At 44.7% G+C, this 25,559-nt stretch overlaps 1 protein-coding gene across 12 annotated transcripts in view; it reads right to left on the bottom strand.

The window, feature by feature from the left end:
- Nucleotides 1–25,559, bottom strand: part of LOC144104456 (CCR4-NOT transcription complex subunit 2-like) — a 34,188-nt gene that overhangs the window by 2,882 nt on the left and 5,747 nt on the right. For 3 of the 12 annotated variants that reach the window (XM_077637461.1, XM_077637462.1, XM_077637463.1), the window contains 15 exons: nt 24,004–24,064; nt 23,076–23,343; nt 22,427–22,465; nt 21,238–21,339; nt 21,086–21,112; nt 18,258–18,385; nt 16,135–16,161; nt 15,929–16,039; nt 14,238–14,321; nt 12,623–12,657; nt 12,406–12,508; nt 11,024–11,068; nt 6,094–6,250; nt 4,325–4,386; nt 3,317–3,467 (listed from right to left, as the gene is read on the bottom strand). In XM_077637461.1, the coding sequence (XP_077493587.1) occupies nt 3,317–3,467; nt 4,325–4,386; nt 6,094–6,250; nt 11,024–11,068; nt 12,406–12,508; nt 12,623–12,657; nt 14,238–14,321; nt 15,929–16,039; nt 16,135–16,161; nt 18,258–18,385; nt 21,086–21,112; nt 21,238–21,339; nt 22,427–22,465; nt 23,076–23,343; nt 24,004–24,061 (1,397 nt within the window). In that variant the 5' untranslated portion in view covers nt 24,062–24,064. The remainder of the gene's footprint in view (nt 1–3,316; nt 3,468–4,324; nt 4,387–6,093; nt 6,251–11,023; nt 11,069–12,405; nt 12,509–12,622; nt 12,658–14,237; nt 14,322–15,928; nt 16,040–16,134; nt 16,162–18,257; nt 18,386–21,085; nt 21,113–21,237; nt 21,340–22,426; nt 22,466–23,075; nt 23,344–24,003; nt 24,065–25,559) is intronic. The other 9 variants (XM_077637469.1, XM_077637470.1, XM_077637472.1 and 6 more) reach the window with 7 other exon arrangements.

Here is a 25,559-nt window from a genome sequence, read left to right as displayed (position 1 = left end):
CACAACTCAACACAGCATCTAAATGAGTGGCATGGTTAATCATCAGACAGCATTCAAGTATGGCCGCTATCACTGCCGCAAGACTGTGTGACTGGAGTCTTTTCTCATTTTCAACGCACACAAGGTAATAAACTGCGGTGTTCCCTAAAGACACTGTTGACCTTAAAGGCATAAAGAGGAAACTGCATCCGTTTGTCTTTCCTTCATGAAAATCTAACAACAGGCCTTTTCCTGGCTCTTCTAACATACGCTATACACCAAAACATAAAGTGGAGAAGGAGGAAACGGCGGCAGCGTGAAGAGTAGGAAAGAAGAGCACGCTGATCGTCCGATGCGAGGCTCGTCAGTTGCGGAATGCTGTACGCGCTGGCCCAGTCAAAACTCAGAGCCGCCTCCATTTGGCACACCATGTTCCGTATGCAGCTGCCTACGGTTAGAGTACCACAGCAGCTGCACTCAAAAATTACGTTACCGAGAAGCATAATCATCGGAAAATTTGAAAAAGAAGCAGCATTAATACTCAAGTACGTAATCCTTTTTCTTTTTCATGCAACGAAGAAAATCTGCACGACGCCATTTCAGGCTTAGCTCTGAAAATGGATTGTAAGCTATACAGAAGCCGACCGATTTTTCGGACTCCAATAATTTGCACTTGCATAATGTTTCGGACTTTACTAAGCAACCGACACCCAGAAGGTAAGCGTCCAAATCTGTAGACAGAGTTTAATGAGCGCTACTCACAGAGCTATGCGCAAGTAACTTCAGACGCATATGCCTGGCTGCACTGAACGACAGAAAAGACTGACAGTGGTGTTCTTCGTGGAGCCTTGTACCACTTGACACATGACTCATTTCTACGAGTGCGTTCGCGTATTAAACTACACAGCATTGCTGGTTTGGGCTGTTTCAGCTATCAGTGAGCACACGCTGTCGAATCTATCACAAGGCGCTCCACACCTGCTTGGTTTTGTGATGCTGCTCACGACTGGACATTTGAAGTCTCCAAGAACTGCTGGCGGCAGACCTTCATTTGACTGCTTGACAGGATAGTCCTGCACTAAGACAGTCCTTGGTCGTTTGCCTTCGTCTCCCCAAAACACACCTCTACGCTACGAGAAATGCCATTGGAGAAGAGCACATTTGTTTAGGACACTTCGGGTTTTCAGACACACATTGCGAAATAAACAGGTGCTTTTGCTTTTTCTCTTTATAGAAATGAGGCCCTGAATTCTGCCCGTAAAATCTCACTCATTAAAAAAGGAAAAACTGACATAGCTATGGCTTCGAGGACAATTTAATATTTAGACATCACAGGCAGTAAAAAATGATTGATTAAAAATACAGACATAATGTAAAATTTACTGAGCCTATACGGAACTCTATTCATTTGGCTCTCAGATCTTCGGGGCTACTCAGACACGATCACTGTTCAAAAAGCCAAGTGGATGAACCTGTCTTTTCTTCTCTTCTTTTTGTATTTACCAGTTTACCAGATGAATTTTTTTCGGGTGGTATTGTGATCACAGTGCCTTGGCCGGCCACTTCTGTGCTTGTGCAGCAGGAAACTACTTGCGCTCAGTGAGCAAAACCTTGAGCTGCTGTGGTATGGGTACTGAGCCCGGGCTGGGCTCAGGCTTTGAGTCTCGCACTTAGTGATCAATTTTCAACAGCCAAGTGATGGCTATGACATCATTTGTCAGTATAGATCACGTGAGCCATTAAAGGAACTGCAATATAATCGCTGCTCCTTGATTCGTTGAGACATTGGCTTCAGTGTTGTAGTGAATTAAAACAACAAAGCAGTGATTATTTTGCAGTTTTTTCATACATGGCGTCAGGTCACGAGACCTATACTAACCTTTGACGTCATGCCACAGCTCGGCTATTGAAATCGAAACCATAACAGGCAAGAGAAGAAATTCAGCTGCAAATTATTTAGCGGTCATAGGCGAATGTTGCATGGTGACACTTATATAGTATATAATGTCTAATACATCATTACAAAGAAAACATGCAACCAAAATTTGGTGCCTATGCACGATTAAGAAAACTATTCTCTGAAAAACCAGCCTGTTAGTTATTAGCAAGTGGTAATCCAGTGATCTAAGTCAACTTTAATTTTCCCTCACAAGTCCTTTTAACACCCGTGCTATGTGGATGCTGACATCAAACTGAATGTCATCCAAATCAACTGCTGGTCCTGTGCTGCCACACGAGGTTTTTCAATCACAGCAATCAGACATTCGAAATTTAAATGCCACTGAAGTGCGAATACATGTATCCTCGTCTGTAGTGTTTTTCATGTCATCATTTGGAAAACAAAATTTATGAGCAAGTAAGCACTTCAAGTGCAGTGGCCGAGTGGTATCACCAGTAGACGAGCATGAGTGCGGGCCTGGTAGAAGCAAACAGAGGCCCCATCCTTTGTCCCCAGCCAGTTCCGATAACCACCATGGCGTCCGTCACGCCGGAATCCGTAACTACAAGGCTTTGGCACTACAGAGTCATGTCACAGGCTAGTGTGGAATGCAGGGTGGAGCGCACTTCCTTTGCATTTGATCTCCACTGGCTTCAGACTGCTGGCCTTGTGATCATGCATATTTCACTTGTGCAAGTTGCCGCGATGCCATCCCATGGGAAACTACAAAACAGTGTGGCGGCAGGACAAGGGTGGGGGGTGTATATAATTGGTTTTTTGGGGGAAAGGAAATGGCGCAGTATCTGTCTCATATATGGTTAGACACCTGAACCGCGCCGTATAAGAAGGGATAAGGGAGGGAGTGAAAGAAGAAAGGAAGAAATAGGTGCCGTAGTGGAGGGCTCCGGATTAATTTCGACCACCTGGGGATCTTTAACGTGCACTGACATCGCACAGCACACGGGCGCCATAGCGTTTTTCCTCCATAAAAACGCAGCCGCCGCGGTCGGGTTCGAACCCGGGAACTCCAGCTCAGTAGTCGAGCGCCCTAACCACTGAGCCACCGCGGCGGGTGGGGGGTGTTCGTAGACTTATATTTGGAGTCAATTTTTTTTTTTTTGGCATCAAAGGCTCTGAGTTAGGGGTCAGCTTATACGTATCAATAAACAGCACTTTACTGAACAAAGCGGAATAGAAAACACGCTTCCCTGGTATCTTCTTTCCTCCAGCAATGTCACCTTTTAACACGAAAACGTTATCGAAAACAACACACGCCTGAAAACCTGTTGGTAGGAAAGACATTAGAAGTTTCTGGAGAGACAACGCAGCAGGTGCCACGAATGCTCGTATTACTATCCGTATTACTCGTATTACAAGGGGACATAGACGGGCACTCACAGTTCAGCGGCAGAGAGCAGCTGCAAGAGGTCACCCCCAAACATGTAGAAGATGAAGAAGAGCAGGTCCTCGCCATAGCGGTTCAACTTAATGCCCGCCAGCTTGTCCCGGATGCTCTGGTTGATGATGTACTCGGAGGGAACATGATAGTCTGCGTGAACAGGGGACGTTCAAGAGGTGCAACATGCTCAAGGTCCCAAGGAGATGCCATTTCTCATCGCTCTGTTTTCTCATTAACTATAGCTTTGGTCATAGAGAAAGCACCTTAGGGGGGCTTTTGTGAGTCTGCAAGATGGCGGACCAAATGTACCACAACAAAGTCGCATAAATTACTGTAAAAAAATAAGAACAAAAGAACAGCAGAAATGTGTACACAAATTTCCAGCAGAACAGAGTACAGTAAAGGCTCATTAAGTTGACCCCTGTTAATTAGGAAATTTGAATATTTCGAAATGCCAGCTCGGTCCCCGCCAACGCCCATGCAAGTCTATTGCGTCGGATGCTTGCTAATTTGGGCGCAACGGGTCTCGCACCGTTTAATTTGAATGGGCTCCCAACAGAGGCTGTGTCCAGGTATGAACGGCACTGCAAGAAAGCCCGACTCAAAACCCGAGTTGGTGCGGTACTGCTTTGAAGGTCACTTCAGTATGCAAGCAATAAAGCATTGATGAAAACATGAAAAATAGTCCCTGCCGCACTGCTCTCATCTCAATATCAGGCAACTATTGCCCAGTCTTTCACTAAATAGATTTCCTGTGACGAAAGCAATTCGTGGCAGTTACTTCGAAGTCATTCGATACTTAAAACTTTTGGATAATTCAAACACCTTTTTCCCGGTCCCCTGAAGTTCGAATCAAGACCATTTTGCTCACGACCCTGTAAATAATTCCACTAATGAGGACCCACAGGCCAGACACTGTTGGTCCCAACAAAATGTACAAACATAAATCCACATTTATTTATATCTTATTTGGTGTGCGGTCTTCTTTGGTCATCAAAAGCACTCACCGATGTCTTGTGGCCTGCAAGGCTGTTCTGCCCAGGGACCTCCAAACACAGGGTATAAATTTCTGCAGAAAAAAAAAACAACAATGTGGTCCTTAAATTGGCAATTTCATACAAGAAAGCTTCACAGAATATGAAGCTCGAGAGGCCTTACTACTGCTGTAGTATAGTTAATAAAGGAAACCTAATCGCATCTCAGACACACACCAGTTTGAAAAAAGTACATAACAGTGAATATACACTAGAAGAGCTTCATTGTTAAAAGCTCGTGTGGCACGGTTCTGTCTAGGCAAACACTGAAATAGACATAACGGTGGCATAAAATATATGACTTCTTGCAAACAAGCACCTGAGGCTTGATACAAGGATGATCGCTCTACAACCTGAGCTAGGGGTCCTCAAACTGGGTTTTGTTGAATCATTGAGTTCTTCGAGTGCGTTTGGGTTCCCTAAACACCTAAATCAATCCATGCGTGCTTCTGACTCCACCTTTCTTTTACCTAACTGATTTTGGGACTAATCTACTGTAACTGATTACAGCAGACTGTTTCGGTATACACCCAGCCACTTAATAAAAGGAGACACGAGCCTTGAAATGGTAAAAAAAAAGCAAAAATTGGTAGTTTTCAAAAATGACATTAGAGTTCAATATTAATGTGAACTACCTACAAAGCTTCAAGTTCTAATTCGACCTCCAGCGACTAAAAAAATTGACATATTTGACGCCTCGAGATGCCTAATCGACGATTTCAGAGTAACAAGCGGCATAACTTCGTGCCCAACCCATCCCACAACCATGTTCCTGTTGGTCACCATGTTGGCCTTGCTGGAAAGCTGATGCCCTTCCATACATTCTGGTATTGCCCACTATTGCGGAATCCTCTCCAAACATCCGCATTCCGCCGTTTCTCTGAGGCTTCTACCAAAGGCCTTCAAACGGCTGGCGCGCACACTTGAAATGCAATTCTCTGAACGTTGTGATTTTTGCCAACATGACTAGCTGCATGGAAGTTTTCTATATGTTTTTACGGTGGAATTTCAATTAATCTTATACCGTTGAATTCACAGAGAACTAAACTAAGAAGCTATATTATATTTTTGTGGCTCAGTCAAAAATATCAAACTTTTTGAACAATAATGTCACCTAATTATATTTCATAATTATGGTGCTTTGACATAGCTGAACACTCTTATATGATGATGTCCCTCAATAACAATATAACAATAACAATAGCATAGCTCTGCATGCCAGGTCTTTGGCTACAATTCAATCGTAATCACAAACATTGAGGAAAAATGTTTTAATGATGCATAAAAAATGACCTAATTAGGCTCCAGTTACTTGCCAGTACTATGGAAACTAACTGAGATATACTGAAACTAATTATATTTTTGAAAACAGGAGGAAGAAATACATACACCTGCCTAATTTCATTGCGCTATCGCCAATAATAAAGATTTTCTTTTTAAGACCAGCGTCACCCCCTTAATTGAATTTCGACATTTTTTTAAATTAGGGAAGTGCCTGGATATTCTTTCATGTGCGGATGTCAGGCAGGAAGCGACAGAAACCAAGACAAGCCAGGCTCCTCACCATATGACAGCCGTTGGGCTTCCTGAAGCTCAAAAGAGTGCGAATCACACTTGTACAATGTATTGTGCTTCGAGCTATCAGATCACAGCTGCTAGTTTAGGAACAGAAGTTCCCGCAAAATCAAAGGTACACGAATTTGTGCAACCAGTGCTGAAAACAGCAGAGGGCTTAGACGTACTCGGGAGAGTTGAGGTTGAGGCCCAACGTCGTAAGGTCGCTGCCTAATGCCAGAGAGACGAGGTTGGGATCCGTCTCTGCGGCACGGATGAATGTCAACAACCCCACCATGCCGTACTGGTCTGTGACCATGCCTGCTGGGATGTTTGTCACCGTTCCTGTGTCACATGCAAAGGCAGACAAAGAAAAAAATGTTAAAGAACGCTGCTCAAGAGTTTGGCATGTGCAATGGCACCATTGCATGATTCAGCCCTCAGACTAATGTCACGTTTTCATCAACAAAACATGGCCATGTAAACAAAATTGTGCCCCAACTGGTTGATTGACGGATTTCTATGTGTCAAAGCAGCATTTATTGCTATGAGGCGCCCTTCGACATTCGGTTCTGAATTTAATTTGGGTCTCTTTAGCATATGCTGACATCTCAGGTACAAGAGAGGTTTGGATCTCGTTATTAAAGTGCAGACAAAAAAACTAAGGGGCAGTAAGGTGTGCCCTGACATCCTTAATGTGCACCGACATCATACAGTACACAAGCGCCTTGCCTTCCGTCTCTAAAACGTGGCCAGGATCGAACTCGCATCCTCGGGCTCAGCAGTTGAGCACCCCAAGCACTGAGCCATCACGGTGGGGCTGCTGTGTTGTGTAGTACTCTACAGGCGACAATGCATCAACTGTCCCAACAGCAAGCTTTGATGCAGGCTATTATTGAGTTCTCCACTACCCTTTCATAAGCAATTATAAAATTCTCCAGAGTCTAGCAAATGGATTTTGACTCGAGGTACGCGAATTATTAGATTCAGGAAATTGATACTCGGCAGCGATGGAACACCATGTTGACTTTCACAAACCTGACGAAGGCAAAACAAAAATATCTGGGCAAATTAGTACTATACTAAGTTCAAAGTCCGAAGTTTCCGGATAGTACAAAGGCATCCTCTTCACTTGCTTCTCCGTTGTTTACCGCATGGATCGATCGTGGACATACGGACTCTGCTTCTAACAACAACAACGCGAAAAGTGCAGTTTTTTTTTTTGCTTGACCATTCCATAATGTTTTACACATAACTCATTCTGCCACCTTCAAAACTCTTCCAGCATGAGCATAGCCATCTCGTTTTTGGTCAACTATGATAAGCGGGAAAGCCCACTTGCAGAATTTTGCATGGGGCTCTTGAAGGGGGTCATTTAATTTTTAAAAAGCAATCTCGCCATTACAATGCCAATATGCATTACCCCCGCTTATGCCAGGCGCTGTTCTTCCAGCACGTCAAAACCAAGTGCTTATCACTTGACGTTTCACCGCTTTTCGCCTCCTCACAAATCTTCACAGCATTTTTGTCTTTCTAGGGGGTGCGGCAGGGCATTTTAAAACTCGACCTTCGGATAATTTGTGTATCTTTTCTTGTCCTTTGGAGTCTGAAACCAATGAAGTTTCGCTACCCATCACATTATTTTTAGTTGCCGGTCATGTGCCAATCATGGATTTCCTTTCGTGACTCATTTTGCATGATCAAATCACAGGTTGTATACTGTTACACTGTTCAATCAAGCAACATACATTGCATTGCACGCCATGTTTTGGAAAAAAAAATAAGGCTATCAACATTTGCCTGTTCATCTTTTCCTGAAATTTTTGTCCCATACTGAACAGATAGATATTCAATATTTGGAAGAATTTTTTCTTCATATTTGTATTTGAAGATTTTTATATTTGCATACATCTGGAGCACTCTAAAGCTGTCCAGTTTTATTGGTGCTATCCAGCTCCATTATTTATGGTCACCACAAATTTATACAAACTGATAATGAGTTAACTTAAACAGTGAAGGCTCTTCCTTTATTGCCAAGCATCTAATGAGAGTGCAAAAATAAGCTAGCACCTTCACACAGTATACTCCTCTATGACTGGATTGGCTAAAAATTTGAAAAATCTGATGAATTAAGTACGACTAAAATAGCACTCCAAAGAATGTAATTACAATATTTTTAAAAAGATAAGACACATATTAAGACTGACATTTGCTAAAGTGAAAGCCCAATTACAGATGTATGCCACACTTCATTAAATTTCGGAATAAGTAATGACTTAAATATTGATAAGACACAAAATGAAAGAATACCCACAATTCAGTACTGCTTTGCCGGGCTGAAGTACATCTGCATGTGTCAAACTGTTCAACACACTACTGCCATACTGCAACGTTCATGCTGCAACAATGCGCTAGACAAGCCAAGCAGTTTTTGTTGGGTAAGCTTTTATGTACTGTGCCTAAGGGAAACTGAACAGCTGTACCAAAGACAGTTCACCTCGTCAAAGTTTGTCCTGAAGAAGTTGAGGCAACACACCCTAAGGTTACATGAAGCTTGCTAACGGCTTTCTTATTTTTATTTTAAAGTATGCACCGTTAAGCTTGTTTGATTTTCAAGACCTATTGTGAGTGGTATTAGCTTGACACATGAAATCGCATTCAGAAACACACTTCTCTCAGGCTGCATACGTGGAATCGACACGACACATGAAACATTAGACTGCTCACAGCTTTGTACAGCACATAATGAGGCACATATGGCGTAAAGGTGCTTGGTTTTGGTTTTATGGGGGTTTAACATCCCAAAGTGGCTCAGGCTATGAGCGACGCTGTAGTGAAGGACTCCGGTAATTTCGACCACCTGGGGTTCTCTAACATGCACTTACATTGCACAGTGCACGGGCCTCTAGAATTTCGCCTCCATTGAAATTCGACTGCCGCGGCCGGGATCATTTAAGTGCATTTAAGTGCTTCCCCAGTTGTGATGTGCTAACAAGACCAAACCTGTCAGAAATCGAAACCAAAATTACTGCACCGGAGCTATGTGACATAAAACTTCCCAGGTATATTGGTGTATATACATAGCTTTTCCAGGTTTACTAGTGGAGTTCTTAAAATCTACAGTGAACAAAAAAAAAAAGGAATCTTTTAAACAGAGTCTACCACACATGAACAAAGGCAAGGGCCGCCTCACCCTTGTTTTTTCAAGCCCCGAAGTTTGAGAATACAAGGCCTACACTTCATCTAATTCAGCACTGTGAAAGGTAGAGCTCTCCCATCCAATCAGGACCGAGGAAAACAACAAATAGTCCTTCAAATAACTGAGCAATGTTGTGACTTCTTTTCAAAAAATTATTACAATAATTAGAAAGGTAGTTGAGATGGTGTTTAGAAAGTATAGAGAGTGTTTTATTCACTTGTTAAATTAGCGGTGAAACTCTGCACAAACACAGCACTGCGAAGGCTTGCTGCAAAGTGGTGCACTGCAATTAATAAACATGGCAATCGCCGAGCCAGCCTAGTCTCCTGCACACAGTAGCTGAATGCTGGTGCTCTTTCCTTCCCAAGGATGGAGCCACCAGTCGTGGTGTGAGAGGCATGGAGGAACACGTTTTGCAATGCATAGCGTTCTGATTAGCTCAGATCTTCGCAGCCTTCACAGCACTGCAAACATGTGAGATGTTTTATAATCCTCACGCAGTTGAGTTACAATAATGCCACCGCAGCAGGACATCGTGCCCTTCGTCAGCTTTCATTAGCACCAACACACTGTACTAACTGCCTCTACAACCTGTGCTAAAGCACATGTTATAGAGGCAGTGCCTGACTCCTCAACTGGTGTATTTTCTTTTTTTGGGATGCTTTTTCTTGATATTAAGGTTCACCTGCTGCGATGGCTCGGTGGCTTTGACATTCGGACTGTTGATCCCAAAGTTGAGGATCATATCCCGGCAGCAGCAGCCATATTTTTATGGCGGTGAAATACAAAAACGCCCATGTTCTGAACGACGTCAGCGCATGTTTAAGAACCTCTTCTGGTATAAATTAATCCGGAGCCCTCCACTATACTGATAAAGTTGCATAAAAAAAAAAAGAGTGCTGTGTCTTAGCACTTGACCAGTGGCCTAGAGGCCATGAAACTTGACTGTAGAGCGAGCCCGAGGAGAATGCAACAGCATGAGTTTCAACAGGAGCTTCATAATTAGACTGGGTGAAGCACAGAAGTAGATTAAGAATTCTGCAAATTGTGGGGTTTAACGTCCTTCAAGCGGCACACAGGATACGGGGGGCGCCATAGTGGAGGGTTCTTGATTAATTCGGACCACCCTGGGTTTTTGAACCTGCACTTACATCACACAGCACATGTGCACCAAAATACAGCCACTACGGTCAAGGTCAAAACCGTGTCCTTGGTTCTGTCTGTATTTCCTGATGGCACTGAGCTACCCACTGTGAAGCATTTAAGGCTTACGCCTACCCCTGGCAACAAGATTCACCAGCTATTCTTTAAATTCACTGCAATGCAAAGATGACAAAAAGAAATTAACAGGAACACCTAATTCCATTATGTGTTGGCAATGCGGTAGCGTTAGCAGTTGCCTGATCCTTTTACGGAAAGTGACACCGCTTCCGGTCAGGTGATCTCACTTCAATCCAGCCAATGGGAATGCTCACGTCTGGTGACATCACTTTGCTCTAGCCAATGGGAACACTCCTGCCTGGTGACATCACTTCCCTCCAGCCAATGGGCGAATTTTGCAACCGGAAATGCATTCTGGCCTCACGGGGCTTTTGATGCTATTTTAGCTAAAAAGGATCAGCTAAAAAAACACACCTCATTTTTCCCTAGTTCTTTGCTAAAAACTTGCACAGCAATTCATGCTTCTAATGCTATTGCATTAAAATCTGACAAAATGGTGTGCCCCCGGCAAATCACCTCCGCAGATGCATGCCGCAAACATGCCATTGAAAAAAAAAAACGGAAAAAAAAAACGTACATGTTCGGGACAAACAGACGTTATGCACTCAAGACATCACATGACACAGCGTTACTGTCCCTCTCATCTCACAACTTGCACTGCTCTTACTTTTTTCCTTGCTGGCTGGTTATGTACTCACCACTGCATAATAAGCAGCTAAACTCGCCAGTGGTGTTTGCGGTATCTAAAAGCAAGCAGAAATGAACAAGCACACACCTGTGTGATTAACTGCTTCCCCGGGCAACGATACGCACACATACACACACGTGCGCTACACAGAACTCGCGTTTGCTCACTCTGCAAAGAAAAGCAACTGCCACCAAGCGAACTGCTCGCAGATGCTGAATCATGATAGCAATGATATATTTCAGCGTTTCACAATTTCTTCATCAAATGGATGAAAGTGCACTGTGTACAGACACACGAGGACAAAGTGGGAAAAAAAAAAAACATGGAAGCGAGACATGTAACATTGTGCATTAAGTTTGTTCCTGTGCACCGGTACAAAGCGGCTTCATTTTAACAGAGTGCACAACAAACGACAGTCACTTTTGTGCCTCTACAAACGTACAAGGCTGCATGAACTGTTTTAAACATGAAATGCTTTTAGACCTCAAGGGAGAAGATGGCTCCGAATCGGAGGTGAATTGAAGCCGAACTGAAAGCAAACCGAAGGGAGAACACGAAGGTGAACCTAAACCAACTTTGGCGAACCTTTCCGTCTGGCCCCTGGTGCCTAGGTGCAGCGCTGCCACCAGAGCAGGGCATGCATCAACAAGTGTCTTCCTAGTCCCATAGTGGGTGAAGCCAGTGCGTGGCACAAAGAAGCCTACGCTCGTCCTGCATCCAGCATGCATTGCACAATCCGCACGCCCACGATCACATGTGGAGCCATGGCACTATTGTTCGGAATGGCCCAGAACCTGTTGTAAACAGTGAGGTAATTGCACTCTGCCACCCAAGCGACACTGTGGATGTCGGTTGTGTTTCGTTGAAACAAGACCTAGCATTGCAACAAGGTTCAGGCTCGAGAATATACTGTGCCGGCAGTACTGCAAAGCATTTCATGCTTACGTCTACTTTCAACCGTGAGGGAGAGCTTTTTTTTTTTTTGAAAGCCCGCTCGTTTCACACAGAGCTCCTAGAAAGAAAGAAAGGCATGCTAAGCACCACCACCACCAATCTCACAGTGCAAAAACAAAAAAGAAAGGTACAGCTGGCAGATCTTAAAAGGGCCCTAACACAAAGAAGTGCCTCCCAACCAGCCATGCAACACTGTCAAAACTAATTGCGCCTTGCATTCTTAAAGCGAAAAAAAAAAAAGCTTTCCAAATCCTGTCCCAGAGGAGATAAGCAAGAGTGACATTCTTACAGAAGCTACAACAGCGGCATCTCAGCATAGACAAGAGATGAACAACAGCGTGCGGTGGTCACAAAATCACTCTCGAGCAATGACACTGAGAGAAGACAGCCCAAACTAGCCAACTGCTTCGCACAAAATGGAAGCGGAGGGATGCTTACCGTCTTTCGACGTCTGGATGCCCCGCTTGACTGTCTGTGGTGCCACCTTGTCCCCTGAGAAGCTGCTGCTGTCTTTCGACGACTCACTACTCGCGTTGCTTGTCTGCAATGGGCACCGCACAGCCAGAGGTCACAAAAGACGGGTCTCAATGCTTTCTTCTTCGGGATTACTGTCTGGCAATTAAAAAAAATAAAAGTGCTGCTGTCTTCAACTTACCTGTTTACTTAAACTGTCCTGATTGTTTTCCTGGCCTGGAAAAGAAAAAAAAATTGCTACTGAAACAGGGCTGCCATTTAGCACCTGAAAAATTTTGCACTTGAGGGGATCCTTTCAGTGCGAACAGCAGAAACGAGGTTACACTCGAACTTCGATACAACAAAACCACAGTTTAATGAAATTCACAAACGAATTTAAAAAAAAAATTCCCAATCTCTGCCCCATTGAGAGCAGTGTATTTTTGTTTGTGATTAAACAAAGTAATTTTAGACTGCACTTTCGATTTAACAATGTATGCGCGCATCGCACACACGTACCAGGAGCTTGCATCCTTGACTAGAAGATGCAAACGAAAACTTTAGCTGAAAGAGACAGCAATTTGCATATGCCCTTTTATGCATAAATGTTGCCGACAGCCTTCGATCAGTAGAGCAGAACATACCGCTGCGCCATCTGTCATGTACACACGAAACCTGCGGCGGGCGCACTCCACCGCCAACCACTACTGTAGTGCGATGAAGCCTGCCGCCTGTTAGTGGAGATGCTTGGGGCTGGGAGTTCAATATATCCATTTTTGTTTGCTTTTTCTGGGGGACGGGGACCGTTTTTCTCTCAATATGTCACCATGTTGTCTCTTTTGAATGGCATCATCATCGCCAGGCACCCGCTGACAAGTGCCCGCTGGTTCCCATGTTCGTATCATCTGCTGCGGGTTGAGAAATTGTTCGCATCATCCCAAACCATAACGTATTGTACATAAAGCACTCTGGCTGAGACATTTTTAAACGCGTGATTGCAAAATTGTGATAAACAGTAACTGTATCAAGAGATTCTACCGTATTTAAAGGGCGCCATCTATCAGGAGTGTTCCAAGAATCTAACTTTATTCGGACTATTAAAACAAAGGAATCTCAACTTAATGAAATTCGAAATTTAACCAATGCTTTTTTGTGCAAGTATGACTTCGTTACATCGAGGTTAAGCTGCATTTCACAATTTCAAAGCCAGAGAAGATGTGAGGATGGCGTACCTATTTTCCACAGCAATGGTGGCCACATGCAGAGGAATAGCGTGGGGACATGTAAAAAGAAGACTTCGTCCCTCTGGACAGCACTGTCATCTGAACTTTTTAGAACTGCGACACCCCCGTTACGACATCAGTGAGATGGTGCGCTCAAAGAACATGCGCACCTCTCTGTCAGCGGTATTTCTTGTGCTGCCATACCCCTACACATGACTCTAACTACAAGCGATAAAAAAATAATTAACCTATTTCGTACGCCACTAATGAACACAAAAAAAAAGACCCCACCCCCTATGCTCCTTGGTCTCTGCGACTATTGGCTTCAGTCAGTTAGTGCAGAGGAGTTTACGACGCAAAATAAAGCTGCATAGAAAGCTTAAATTTCACAACGTGCGACCAGTAAATGGAAAATTTAGATTCTTCCCTCACATCGAAGCTTCGTTAAGCTTGAGATTTTTCTCCCCTTTTACAGCTTCGAGTTAACAAGCGTTTGGTACATGTGACGTGTTGCGGCCTGATGTCACAAAATTAAGAACGAGCAAGACAGCGGAGCACAGAAACTAAGGGGGCTCTGCTGCGTCGCATGCCCACCTTGAGAGCCCGGTAATGCAGGGAAGTCCTCGTTGTGGATATGGAACTCGTTGGAGTCGTTGTTGGGCTGCTTGACCATGCCAACTGCAAGCGGGATGGAAAAAAAGTTGAAGCAGGGCATTCTTGCAATGAAATACAAATTCCAGCGACAGCTCAGGGGCCATATTTGGAAATGGGATCACACATAAGAGGTTTAATGTGAACCATTAATAAATGGTCACATGAACCGCAGATAATAATTAGGTCACACAACTTAATGGGCCGTTCGGCATGCGGGCATCTACGCCAATGTGTGAACCCAGGCGTAAGTGCCACTGGCAGCTATTGCTGTAAATAAAAAAAACAAGCGACACGATTACAGCCAACAAGTTTGCACAAATGGATCAATTCCACCACGTTCGCTCTCGAATGTCACTACTTATGCGGAAGTAACGATTCGTGTGGTTCTCATCGGCTCACTGCTGTTTTCAGGCATGCCACTATACTATGACAACTGGCTTGTCTAAGCATCCTGTGCTTTGGAACAGAATGTTTTTTTTTTTTCCTGTCCGTGTTGCTCCTGGTGTACTGTCGCAAAATTTGAAAGGTCACGCTTCTAGAAATGAAGGCAATGAGCCTAAGTGAGGAAATGGAATGTCCTCGCACACAAACGGTTCAAATCAAATATCAGTTTTACTGAGGACGTCTCAACTATAACAGATTTGCAGTCATTAGCTGAAGTAATCATGGCCCTGAGATCTGCTTCCCATGATGTTTGCCATTCGGTGTCCACTAAGAACCAAGACAGCAGGTGTGCTGAAACTCATGGTGGGGTCCGTCAATCGCACTGGCTTGTTCGAGAATACATGTTCGCAATTGAGAGGTGTGTTTACTGCACGAGTGATATGATTTCATTACACTGTCTGCTCCTTTCAGAAGCAATGCAGAGGGTCTAACTTGACTACAGTGAAAGCTCGATCATTTGAACCCCGTTAAGAGAGACCATGAAATGGTACATACTGGGGTGAGGAGAAGTGCACGAGTGATCTGTATTCCATCACTTGTCACCCCATCACAGAAATTTTTAAGCTAGCTTCATCAACACCAAAGATATTGGTGATTAAAAATGATGCTCCTCCTAAGCCCCCTTAACTCGTACACGCAGATGCACCACGTTTGTGTAATCGCCGTGATCCTCCTACTCATAGAGGTAGGAGATGCACGGTGAGAAGTTGCTCTAATTGGTGACAAGCTACTGCGAGCAGCAATATTTAACGGAGTGTGGACACTTAGCTTTCTTCTTTGTAATAATGAGGTGTAAGGAATTATTATACAGTGATTGCCATGTGGTATTCTACAACTGCTAAATAATTTATATAATCGAATTTCTTTCTCGTGCTGTTTCGGTTTCACCAGCTGAACGATGACTGTGACGTCACTGTGCGCTTATAGGCCATGCAAGACGTGGAAAAAACTGATATAATTGCCGCTTCGTTGTTCTAATTCGCTACAATGCAAAAGCCAGCCTGCCTCAAGGGACAGAATGACAACGAATGTATAAGCAGCGATTACAGTTATATCGCAGGTTTTTCGTGCCTCGGTCCCGTGAAGTAAAAATCAACGGTCTTTTACTGTATTTTAGACCCGTTCCCTGGCACAACAGAGCGCATATTACCACCTCCCCCTCCCAGTTCTAGGATTTTAGGACTCACAGAGCTTGCCGTACGCTGCCCTCCCTGCCATCGGGTTGCTGTTCAGCGACTGTGCAGACCCTTCTTGAGACCCCCGGTTCGTCAAAGAGGGAAACTCTGACAGGTCCAAGGCTGCAGAGAAAAAGCGGGAGGCATTTGACTCAAATGTATCATGGCAGTCGAGAAAATGCGAATCGCGAATGAGGTGAAGCGGGCCAAATCCTTACTGCATTCTTCGGTATCCGAGAGGTCCTCTATATCAAACAGAGACAAGGCATCACTGTTACATGAGCATTTTCGCTTGTATAAATAGTTGTGAAAGGTGGCAAAACGAGGTGTACACTGACTTCATGAGATTGACTCTCTCTCTCTCTCTGTGTTTGTGTGTGTACTTTGATTCAATGCGAGTGCGTGAGGCAGACCCCAACTTAAGCTACGGCCTAGGTTTAAGCCCCCCCCAAAAAACTAGCACTTGCACCAGCTATGGCCAGCAGGTTGACAATCACTTCCAACACTAGGGTAATCAACAACTCTACGTTTCACCACTAGCTCGATGCGTTACCTTGTCCGGCATTCAACCTGTGCTCTGCTAAATTAACCGCAGGGTATTCCTTTGACCTTTGTTACCGCAAATGCTTTCCTTACTGAGTTGCGGCTTTCCTTGAAACAAATCATCGCACTGCCATGCTCTCCATGTCGGAAATACTTGCCTGGGCTGTCTAGACTGCTCTCCTGAAACAGAATGTCAACAAGATTACCAATTTAACTCAACAGCAACTGCTTAACAGTAGCGTTAAAGGCAGAGCACCCCACTTCTCATATTCCTTCAGTCACACTGTTCACAAACGCGAGTCTATAACTAGCTCAACACAAGACGTCAAATGTAACCTGCATAAAAGGGCAGCTATGTTTGGTGTCTGCTCCCTGCAGTAATACCAGGTGGCTACTCACCGTTAACAGTGCAGCTAATTGCATACAGCTGGCGGCAATGCTCCAATCACAATCACTGGCTAATGGCAGTTTAGGCAGGGGCATCGCGCTTTTGCAGCCACTGGCCATTTTTTCACCATGTTTGTGTCATCGTCATAATCCTCCCATTTATTGCAGAAAAACAAGTTTTAGCTCATTAGAAAGATAAACGCATTTATGTTTCAACGGCTTGCGTTGTTAGTAACAGTTAATTGTTAGTACGAGTGCAGTGCACAAAAAACGTAGGGCATGAAACAATGTTTGTCTGACTTGCCTGCTTGCGTCAAGTTTTTTGAAAAACTACTGCCCCAAGAGAAAGAGCTGCTTCTGCGACGTTTGAAGGAAATGTTAATCTAGGTATGTGCCGACCACTGTATGGCTCCAGTGGATAGCCATTTCGAACTGGCGCTCTAAAAGAGGACCAAATATGACACAAAACGACGCATATTAGCAGTGTAATAGCTTCCAATCTAATCGACAAAACACACGCATATTTATCACATAAGTGGCACATGCAAATTACGTTAAGTGTGCAAAATTTATTTGAGCTGCACATAGTAGTTGTTGAGTTCTTTGTTCAATGTTCACAGTAACTGCAAAGATGCTACCCACAGAGGTTTGGCGACGCAGTACGAAAAATCTTTTTCAAAAAACGATGCAAGCAGACAAGTTGGACAAAAATATTCTCTTATGCACTAAGTTTTTTGCTCACTCCACTCGTACCAACAATTATTGCCACTAACAATGCATATCACTGAAGCAAATAAGTTTGTCTTTCTAATGAGCTAAAGCTTATTTTTTCATCGCAAGCGAGAGGGCTACAGCGATCACACAAACGTGAAAAGTGGCCACTGGCCACAAAAGAATGCAAGCCCCCGCTGTAAACTTTTGGCACCAGGTATTCTGCCTACCTGCCAGCAGGTAGGGTGCAGGTTGAGGGTAGAGCTCGCAGGTGCAAAGGAAATTCATTTAAACTGCGGCTGTCATTCCACTCGGGTGTCCTGTAGCTGTGTTTTGCAACAGTTGTTCCCTGGAATGTTACTTTGAGCCGATGGTTACTGGCACTGGAAACAGAACCAGGTGTGGAAAAAAAGTTTGCGCAATGGTGCGCATTTCGTTATTTTATCCCTGGCACAGCGTGTTTCCCGCACTTTATCCCGCAATGCATGTTGTCGCCAGTGGCCACCGTTCCAGAACTCGGCCTGCACTCTGAACGGGAATTCACCCATACAGGAGTAAAAAGGGTGTGCGTTAGAGAACAGCTTACCCCCTTTATTACTACTCCTTTCTGCTAAGACTGTGACATTACCTCGTGTTGCTCGCGCTGTGGGCATTGCCCAACACTACCTCATGAGGACAGCAGAGTGCGGGGTAGACGTGCCTGGATTGGAGTTGAAGAGTTGGCTCTGGAGGCTGTTTCCCATGAGGGACTGTGAGGAGGGGAAATTTCGGGAGCTGTGAGACATTCCGAAGCTGGAGAGTCCACCCCCAGATGCGGGGACATTGTTCCTGTTTGGTGGGAAGGCGCAAACGAGAGGGAGCGGGATGACGGGGGGAGGAGGAGTAAAAAAAGAAAGAAAACACCACGTGCGCCGTCAGATGACTGCCACCTTCTCGTACATCGCTTTCAGGCGGGAAAGGAACACTGGCAACACGGTGCCGCACATCAAAAGCAAACATCCCTCAGAATTGGTGCCGCGGCAGGGGGCAATGCAAAAGCACGTTTGGAAAATTCCGAGGCGAGCACAAGTTTTACACGTAAGAGAACTTCTTGTTGGACTAGTTGGTAATTGATCATTGTACTTTTTAAGGCGCCAAACAACCCCCCCCCCCCCCCACACACACACACACGCACGCACATGCGCGAAGAGTACGGGACAGAGCACCACTCACAACTGGTTTAATTTGCAGAAACCACAAACATGCATATATATACAGTGAGCCAGCGCTTGCGCAAGCAGCATGTTCACACATCAAGTCGTACACGATAAGCATCTTTCGAAAAAACTGTTTTTCTGCCTTGTACAAAGATATTGATGTTTCGCTGATGCGGAAAAAGTTTTTTGAAAGATGCTTATCGTGTACGGCTTGATGTGAGAACATGCTCCTTGCGCAAGCGCTGGCTGACCGTATATATATGCATGTTTGTGGTTTCTGCAAAATTAAACCAGTTGTAAGTGGCGCTCTGTCCCGTATTCTTCTCTTGTGTGTGTGTGTGTGTGTGTGTGTGTGTGTGTGTGTGTGTGTGTGTGTGTGTGTGTGTGTGTGTGTGTGCGTGCGTGCGCATGCATGCGTGTGTGGTTTTGGCGCCTTAAAAAGTACAATGAAGTTTTACACTGGTTCTTTTAAATAGGCAGAAGGTTTCTGGAAGGCTCTATAAATGAAAACATTCACCACGTCTGTATGAGCGTGACAAAATATAAGTTGAGAGGGGCTTGAACCACGTTTCTGATCTGGATGAGCAGAAATGGCGGAACATGCTGTTTACATATAGCATGCGTGATGTGAACTCACAGCTGCATACCCCTTACTCAAGTAACTTATTAGCATTTCATTACTCTAAGGCATTTCAAAACTTTCCAGTCTCCTTGTTCTCAAGCGCATTTATTTCGACTCTTGAAGTATCATATCAGAAAAGTGGCGCTCAGCTCCACATCCCAACAAGAGTACATATCACAAGCATGAGTAAGTTAATTATCAGTCCCAAATGCATTACAGACTGCCAACTGGCCCCGGCAACGAGCAACGCCTCTAGTTCTCCAGGTAGCATAAAGCGTCAAAACGACACTAAATAAAGTGACAGGGGTTTTAGCGACGGCATTTGCAGATAGCGCTACATGCCAGCGGCTCCTGCACCGACACCCCTGCTAGCCACTGTCATGCTAATTGCTAAATGGTCACAGGGCCTGTGCCAGCCACCCTATGCCATAGTGTTTCCTTGTCTAATTTTTTTTTTAACCTTAAAATGCATGCAAAAACAAAAATATCAATGAAAAATGAAAGCCAATTCCTAACTTTACCATCATCTTCTGGACTTCTGGTGCCGCTGCAGCTTTATGATAGAAATGGAGAAAGAAAGAATGCTTTCAGCTCGATGCACACTAGTTCACTGCCAATCTGAGCTGCTCTAACAGAGACACTAGGAGGCGTTAGCGCATTACAGAAGCGTTAGCATCAAAGAATAACAACAGATAACAAAGGGCTGTAGCTTAGGGAACACAAGGTGCAAAAAAAACATATTTCTCTCTCAATGAAAGACCTAAGTGGCAGATTCTGTATACACGGCCGCCTTATCTTGAAACATAGGCACAGAGAGTTTCAGTAGTGTTCCTTATCGCTCCAAATGGAAGCATTTTCAGACTGAAGCATCCCAAAGGTAAAATCAGCACCAACCAGCGCTGATTATCATTAGCAGCGGCAGTAGCAACCCTGTCCTACATAAGATGCCGCTACCTTATACCGACAAACTTCCCAATTCCATCCGCCAACCTGATTCTCTGCTGCCCCCTGCTACAATTGCCTGCTCTAGGAATCCCCGCTATTACCACCGACCAACGGAGCTGAGCATTGGCTATCTTGCCTTCATATTACATGCCATACGCCACAACCGCTTATTCTTTTTGACTTCAGCTAGGGTATCACTCACTTGAGTGCATCCCCCGACTCATTCTGCTCACTTCCTGCCTCTTAACCATCTTACAGGTATGGTACGAACCCACACCTGTGTCTAGTTAACCTCCCAATCTTAGTTCTATCAGCTCTGTATGCACTTCCAGAAGAGAACGATATAAATAGATACAACTCTCGACCAAGAACCAGATGTCTCCCCTCACATCACTTGCCCTTTTTACACATGCTGAAGCTCACAAATACACAGACTTTCAAGGGTGAAGACTGATGTCAATGCAAGGCACTTGCGCACATAAACATACTAGAGCATAAACAGGGCGTGGCAGAGGTGGCACGTGCCAGGAGCCAGCAAAGGGCAACGTTCTTTTCAGTGATTTGCCCGCTGCGTCATCGTGAATGACTTACTTCCCAGCGCATGCTAAAAGCAGCGATTTCATTCGTGATCTGCCAACAGGGCAAGAGAGAAGACAAGCGATTCACAATGAGGACAAGACTGGCAAGTGGCGGGGGGACAAGAAGGTGCAAGCTCCCTTTCGGACAGCACAACGAAACAGCGAGAGTTCTGCGGCGAGCTCTCACCTCCATAACGAGCTCTGGTCCGTGTACCTGCACAGCAGCAGAGGAGAGGGAAAGATGTCAGAGGGAGAGACAGAGAGCACAGCAAAACTTTACAGAGTGATCTCTATAATGTGAACTTTCTAGAGCTCTGTAAAGGGGCGCTTCGCACTCACCCTGTGCGAGGAGGTGCTCCCAGGCCCACCAACCGGTTGATATCGGGCCCCACTTGTCTCTGGCCGGGTAGCCCTCGAGACCCGATCGTCAGCATAGTTCGACTGAAGAGGATGGGGATAATGGCACAGCCTAATTAAGTAAGGAAGGGGGTACAGAGGACCTCCCTCAACAAAGTCTCATCACTGTGGGCTTTCCAGCCAGAATGGCTTCAGGCATTTGCTACCTTAAATGAAGTTAAGCAAAGTGATTTCCTTTCCACTGTTACTTCAAACAGAAAGAAACTGCAGATGGAGGCTAAAGGTCTTGTTACAATTAATCAGAGCATGTTATACAACATTAACAGATCTAGTATTTTCCCTTTCTCATAAGAATGCAAGGTGATCAGACAGTAACGCTGGTAACCTCAAGAAATAGTGTGGTATGTGGGCTGTAACATTCATAAGCTGCACATCAGCTATGAGCAATGTTGTAGCGGAGGACTATGCATTCACTATGCACAATTGCAACTGTTTAGCAGGCATAGACATCGCAAAGCGCACAGGCATTTTTGTATTCTGTCCCCATAGAAATGCAGCCACTGTGTTCAGGATTTATTTTTAAAATATTCTCATTGCCTACCGAGTTTAACTGACTGAAATTACCTTACTAATGATGCAGTTACACATTAATCGCAAAAATTGTTTGAAGTAACTTGTGTGCACTAACCTGCCTCTGTGTCTGCTCACTGCATGTAACCCGCCCTGCCACTGTCCTGAACAGGACCCTAGCGCAGAGGTCTCAAACATGCGGTCCACTGGCTTCCAGGATTTCACCCTTTGTTCCCGGAGAATGTCACTCATTCCCACTTTATTACGCTTTTATGCTCTTCGGCATCCAGTCACCCCTGCCTTCGTCATTAGCTAGAGTAACGCGATAAATGCCCACAAATTTCGAATACAACAGAAAAAAAATATAAATGTTTAGTTCATGAGTTGCCCTCTTTGCTAGAACTTGTGACGTGTTCACTTTTCCTGCCTTATTATCCAGTCAAGCTCACTTCTTTCTTTCCAGCTACTGGTCCACAGCAGCCAAAAGTGGGACAGTGCGGCCTGAATGGCGGTACCAGTTTGAGACCCCTGCCTTAGTGTGTTTAAGTAAACAACAACAACAACAACAACAAAAGAGACAAACAAAAAGGATGATGCACACCTTTCTACCTGTCCTTGATCTCTCCAAGCTACTCCACACCTGCAAGCATAACCCAACCAGCCCAATGCAATGCCTCTTACAACACGTCTAACCAATACAACAGCTCAACACATGGCAACCAAACACAAAGACAACAAAAGAGAGAGAGAGAGAGGCGTTAGCACTCCTTGCTTTCTGTACACTTTGTCGTGCCTCCCGACTATCTTGTCAGTTAAAACAAACCAATCAGCTTAGTTTCAAGGGCACAACTAACAATCTCCTATTAATCCAAAGACAGCTCGCTAACGCAGGAAGCTGTTCGTAATAAGATGGGTAACTTTTCAGACTAGAGTCATCAGGAACTTCCGTTATCAATTACCAGCTCAGTTGCCGAAGACAGGTCAGGTATCTAAAAAAAGTAAGCTGAAATGAGCATTGGTTGGAAAGAAGTGATTTGCAAGGAACTCCACTCCCGATTTTGTTTGTACACACAACGCATTCTCGGCCTTGAGGAGATGCACTACCCTTCTTCTCAGTGTCAACCGAGGCACACTGTTCACTATTCTTCCTCTAGGAAAAAGAGTGGGCATCTGCGAAATTTTCAGAGCTACCAGATATATAACGTTTAGTAAAAATAGGCCTCTTCCCCTGAGAAAGCTTTCCCACCGACCTGTTTGGTGATGCCTGCTGAGGAGGGGGCAAGGAGGCCGGGGGGAAGCCCGACAGACTGGTCGGGGGAGGCCTGGCCACCGAAGGCGGGAACTGGGACAGGGCGCCCCCGAGAGCCCCCCGCAGGCCCAGGTCCCCGAAAGATGACGAGCTAGTCGCCTTGTCGGCACCAAACATGTCAGGGAAGGGCGCCCCCCTCGAACCCCCGCCACCCGGCAGCACCCCAGGCTGCTGTTGCTGCTGTTGGGACACCGACGGGAAGAAGGGGACTGCGCATGGGGAGAAAGGGTGGAAGGTGAGGATGAGGTCAAGGTCACAAACAAGCACGCCACTCAGGCAGAGATGGTGACAATATTTGATGTCTTACATCACACTGGCTTGGTATCTTGAGCCAAGCTGGGTGGTGAATTTAAAATAAACATTTTTTTTTACTGTAAACTGTGCTCACTCCGTAGCATTATAAACAGGTTTGATAACCCGAGCAATCTAAAAACTCAAGCACTCTGAAACTCTATGCTTCAGATGGTCGATAAAGTTACTCCAGGTGTTGACCTGTATTTGTTCTTTGCTCTAAGACGAATTTCGCTTGATCAATAACCACCATTACCTGCCTGTTCTTTTTGACAAACCCGGCTTAACACGCGGCACTTCTATCTATACATTTTCATTTTCTTCTAGGAACATTTCACTTGCTTCAATGCTGTTTTTGCTTGCTTAGTTTTCTGTCCACATGAGCAGGCTGTTATTATTTTACAATATCCCTGCGGTCACCGCAAGAAACCCTGTGCCCCTTATATTACCAAAGTGACCAGACACACAGCACCATGTGGTTAACGGACAGCCTGCCGTTTTGACTGTTGCCAGATTAACAATAAACGAGTCTCTCAAGCTGCCACCAAGAGATGAATGAGGAAGTGGTGTGCACTTACTGAGCGAGCTACCTGTAGGTTGGCCATATCCAAATGGTTGTGATGGCGACGATGTCATAATCTGTAGAAGAAAAAGAAACGAAAGAAGACTGATGACTCTGCACAGCGAGCTACAAAGAGACCAACTGTCCACAAGAGAAGCGGGAACAGTCAAATGACTACCATGAGCAAGAAATTATGAAAAAGCTGGATTTCCTCGCTGCCTCGAGAGCGCGGTCAGGTACCGAGTTGTGCATCGTGCATGCCGTGCAGGGAAGTGCAAAGCACACCCTTTCATTTCACGACGGCTTGGTTAGACGACGCAACAATTCAGCTTTCTTGCAATTTCTTGTTCCGGAATCCTCTCTGGGCACCTACCTATACATACACAGCGAAGCAGTGTAACCTTAGTTCGCGGCAACACCTCCCTAGCTGTTTAACGGAAGGTGGCACAAGTACATAAAATGACGATCCTGACTACCATGAGCGTCAAAACTTCAGATCCTCATAATTTTAAATGCCCAGCAGGAGTTATACTGTAGAGACTTTGCATTTCTGCCTAAGCTGCAGGCTTGCTTAGAAAGCCAAGAAGCAAGCTACTACTATTGAAACTGCCAAGTGTACATGTCATGAGCATTAAATGCGCATAAGTTTACCCCCCTTCCACACACACACTAACATGCGCGCACACACACGCAGCCACATCTAAGTAAAGCTCTGCTCTTTGACGTAGATCTGCATATGTTTCAGCCATTTCTTCTTTCTCGTATACACATTAAACTCTTAACAACTCCCCTAAATACCAGCAGCAAGACATCAGGATACAACTGAATGTTTACAAACTAATCTAAACTGAAGATGCTTTGTAGTCAAAAGATGGACAGTTAGTAGTGCTATATTCGACTACTCTAGCTACCTAGGACCACACTAAAACCTTTGACTAAAAGGGCAGACTGGCAAATGTAAGCTGTTCCAGCTTATCCCCAAAGCAAGTGCCACTGTTCTTGCCAAGCGCCATGCACTACTGAGGACAATACAAGGCTGAACAGATGACAACAATGTAGTTGACAAGTAAATAACAACAGAGTTCCACTTGCAAAGAAATGCTGCTGCTGCAAATAAGGAATGAAGATTTAACTGATTAAATTAAATTTACTACCAACCGTTTTTTTCATAGAATGTCCTTCAGCCCCCATTGCAATAAACATTCTGTGCTGTGACAATCGTTGAAAAGTTATTCGTTATCAATTTAACATCCCATTATGCATTCACACCATGCACAGAAACACAGTGGAACGCCTTATTGCCACACAATACAACAGAAAAATACCCCCCCCCCCCCCCCCCCCAACCCCTAAAAAAAAAAAAAATCCAACATCTCATACACTAGAACACTGTCTGGACATTGGTCAGGGTGAAAATGCCCAGAGCCTATTGGGGCCCATGTACTTCTGTTGTATTATTATAATGCGGACAATGATGGAAACAAAATCTCGAATGCCCCAACCAAACCTTTCCTTTCCTACATTCTGCGTGCAGGACACAAGTTGAAAGCAGTGGCAAAATGCAAATGCTTG

This window comes from Amblyomma americanum, chromosome 9, assembly GCF_052857255.1.
Source record: "Amblyomma americanum isolate KBUSLIRL-KWMA chromosome 9, ASM5285725v1, whole genome shotgun sequence".
Classification (NCBI taxonomy): domain Eukaryota; kingdom Metazoa; phylum Arthropoda; class Arachnida; order Ixodida; family Ixodidae; genus Amblyomma; species Amblyomma americanum.
This window is presented reverse-complemented; position numbering and strand designations above follow the sequence as displayed.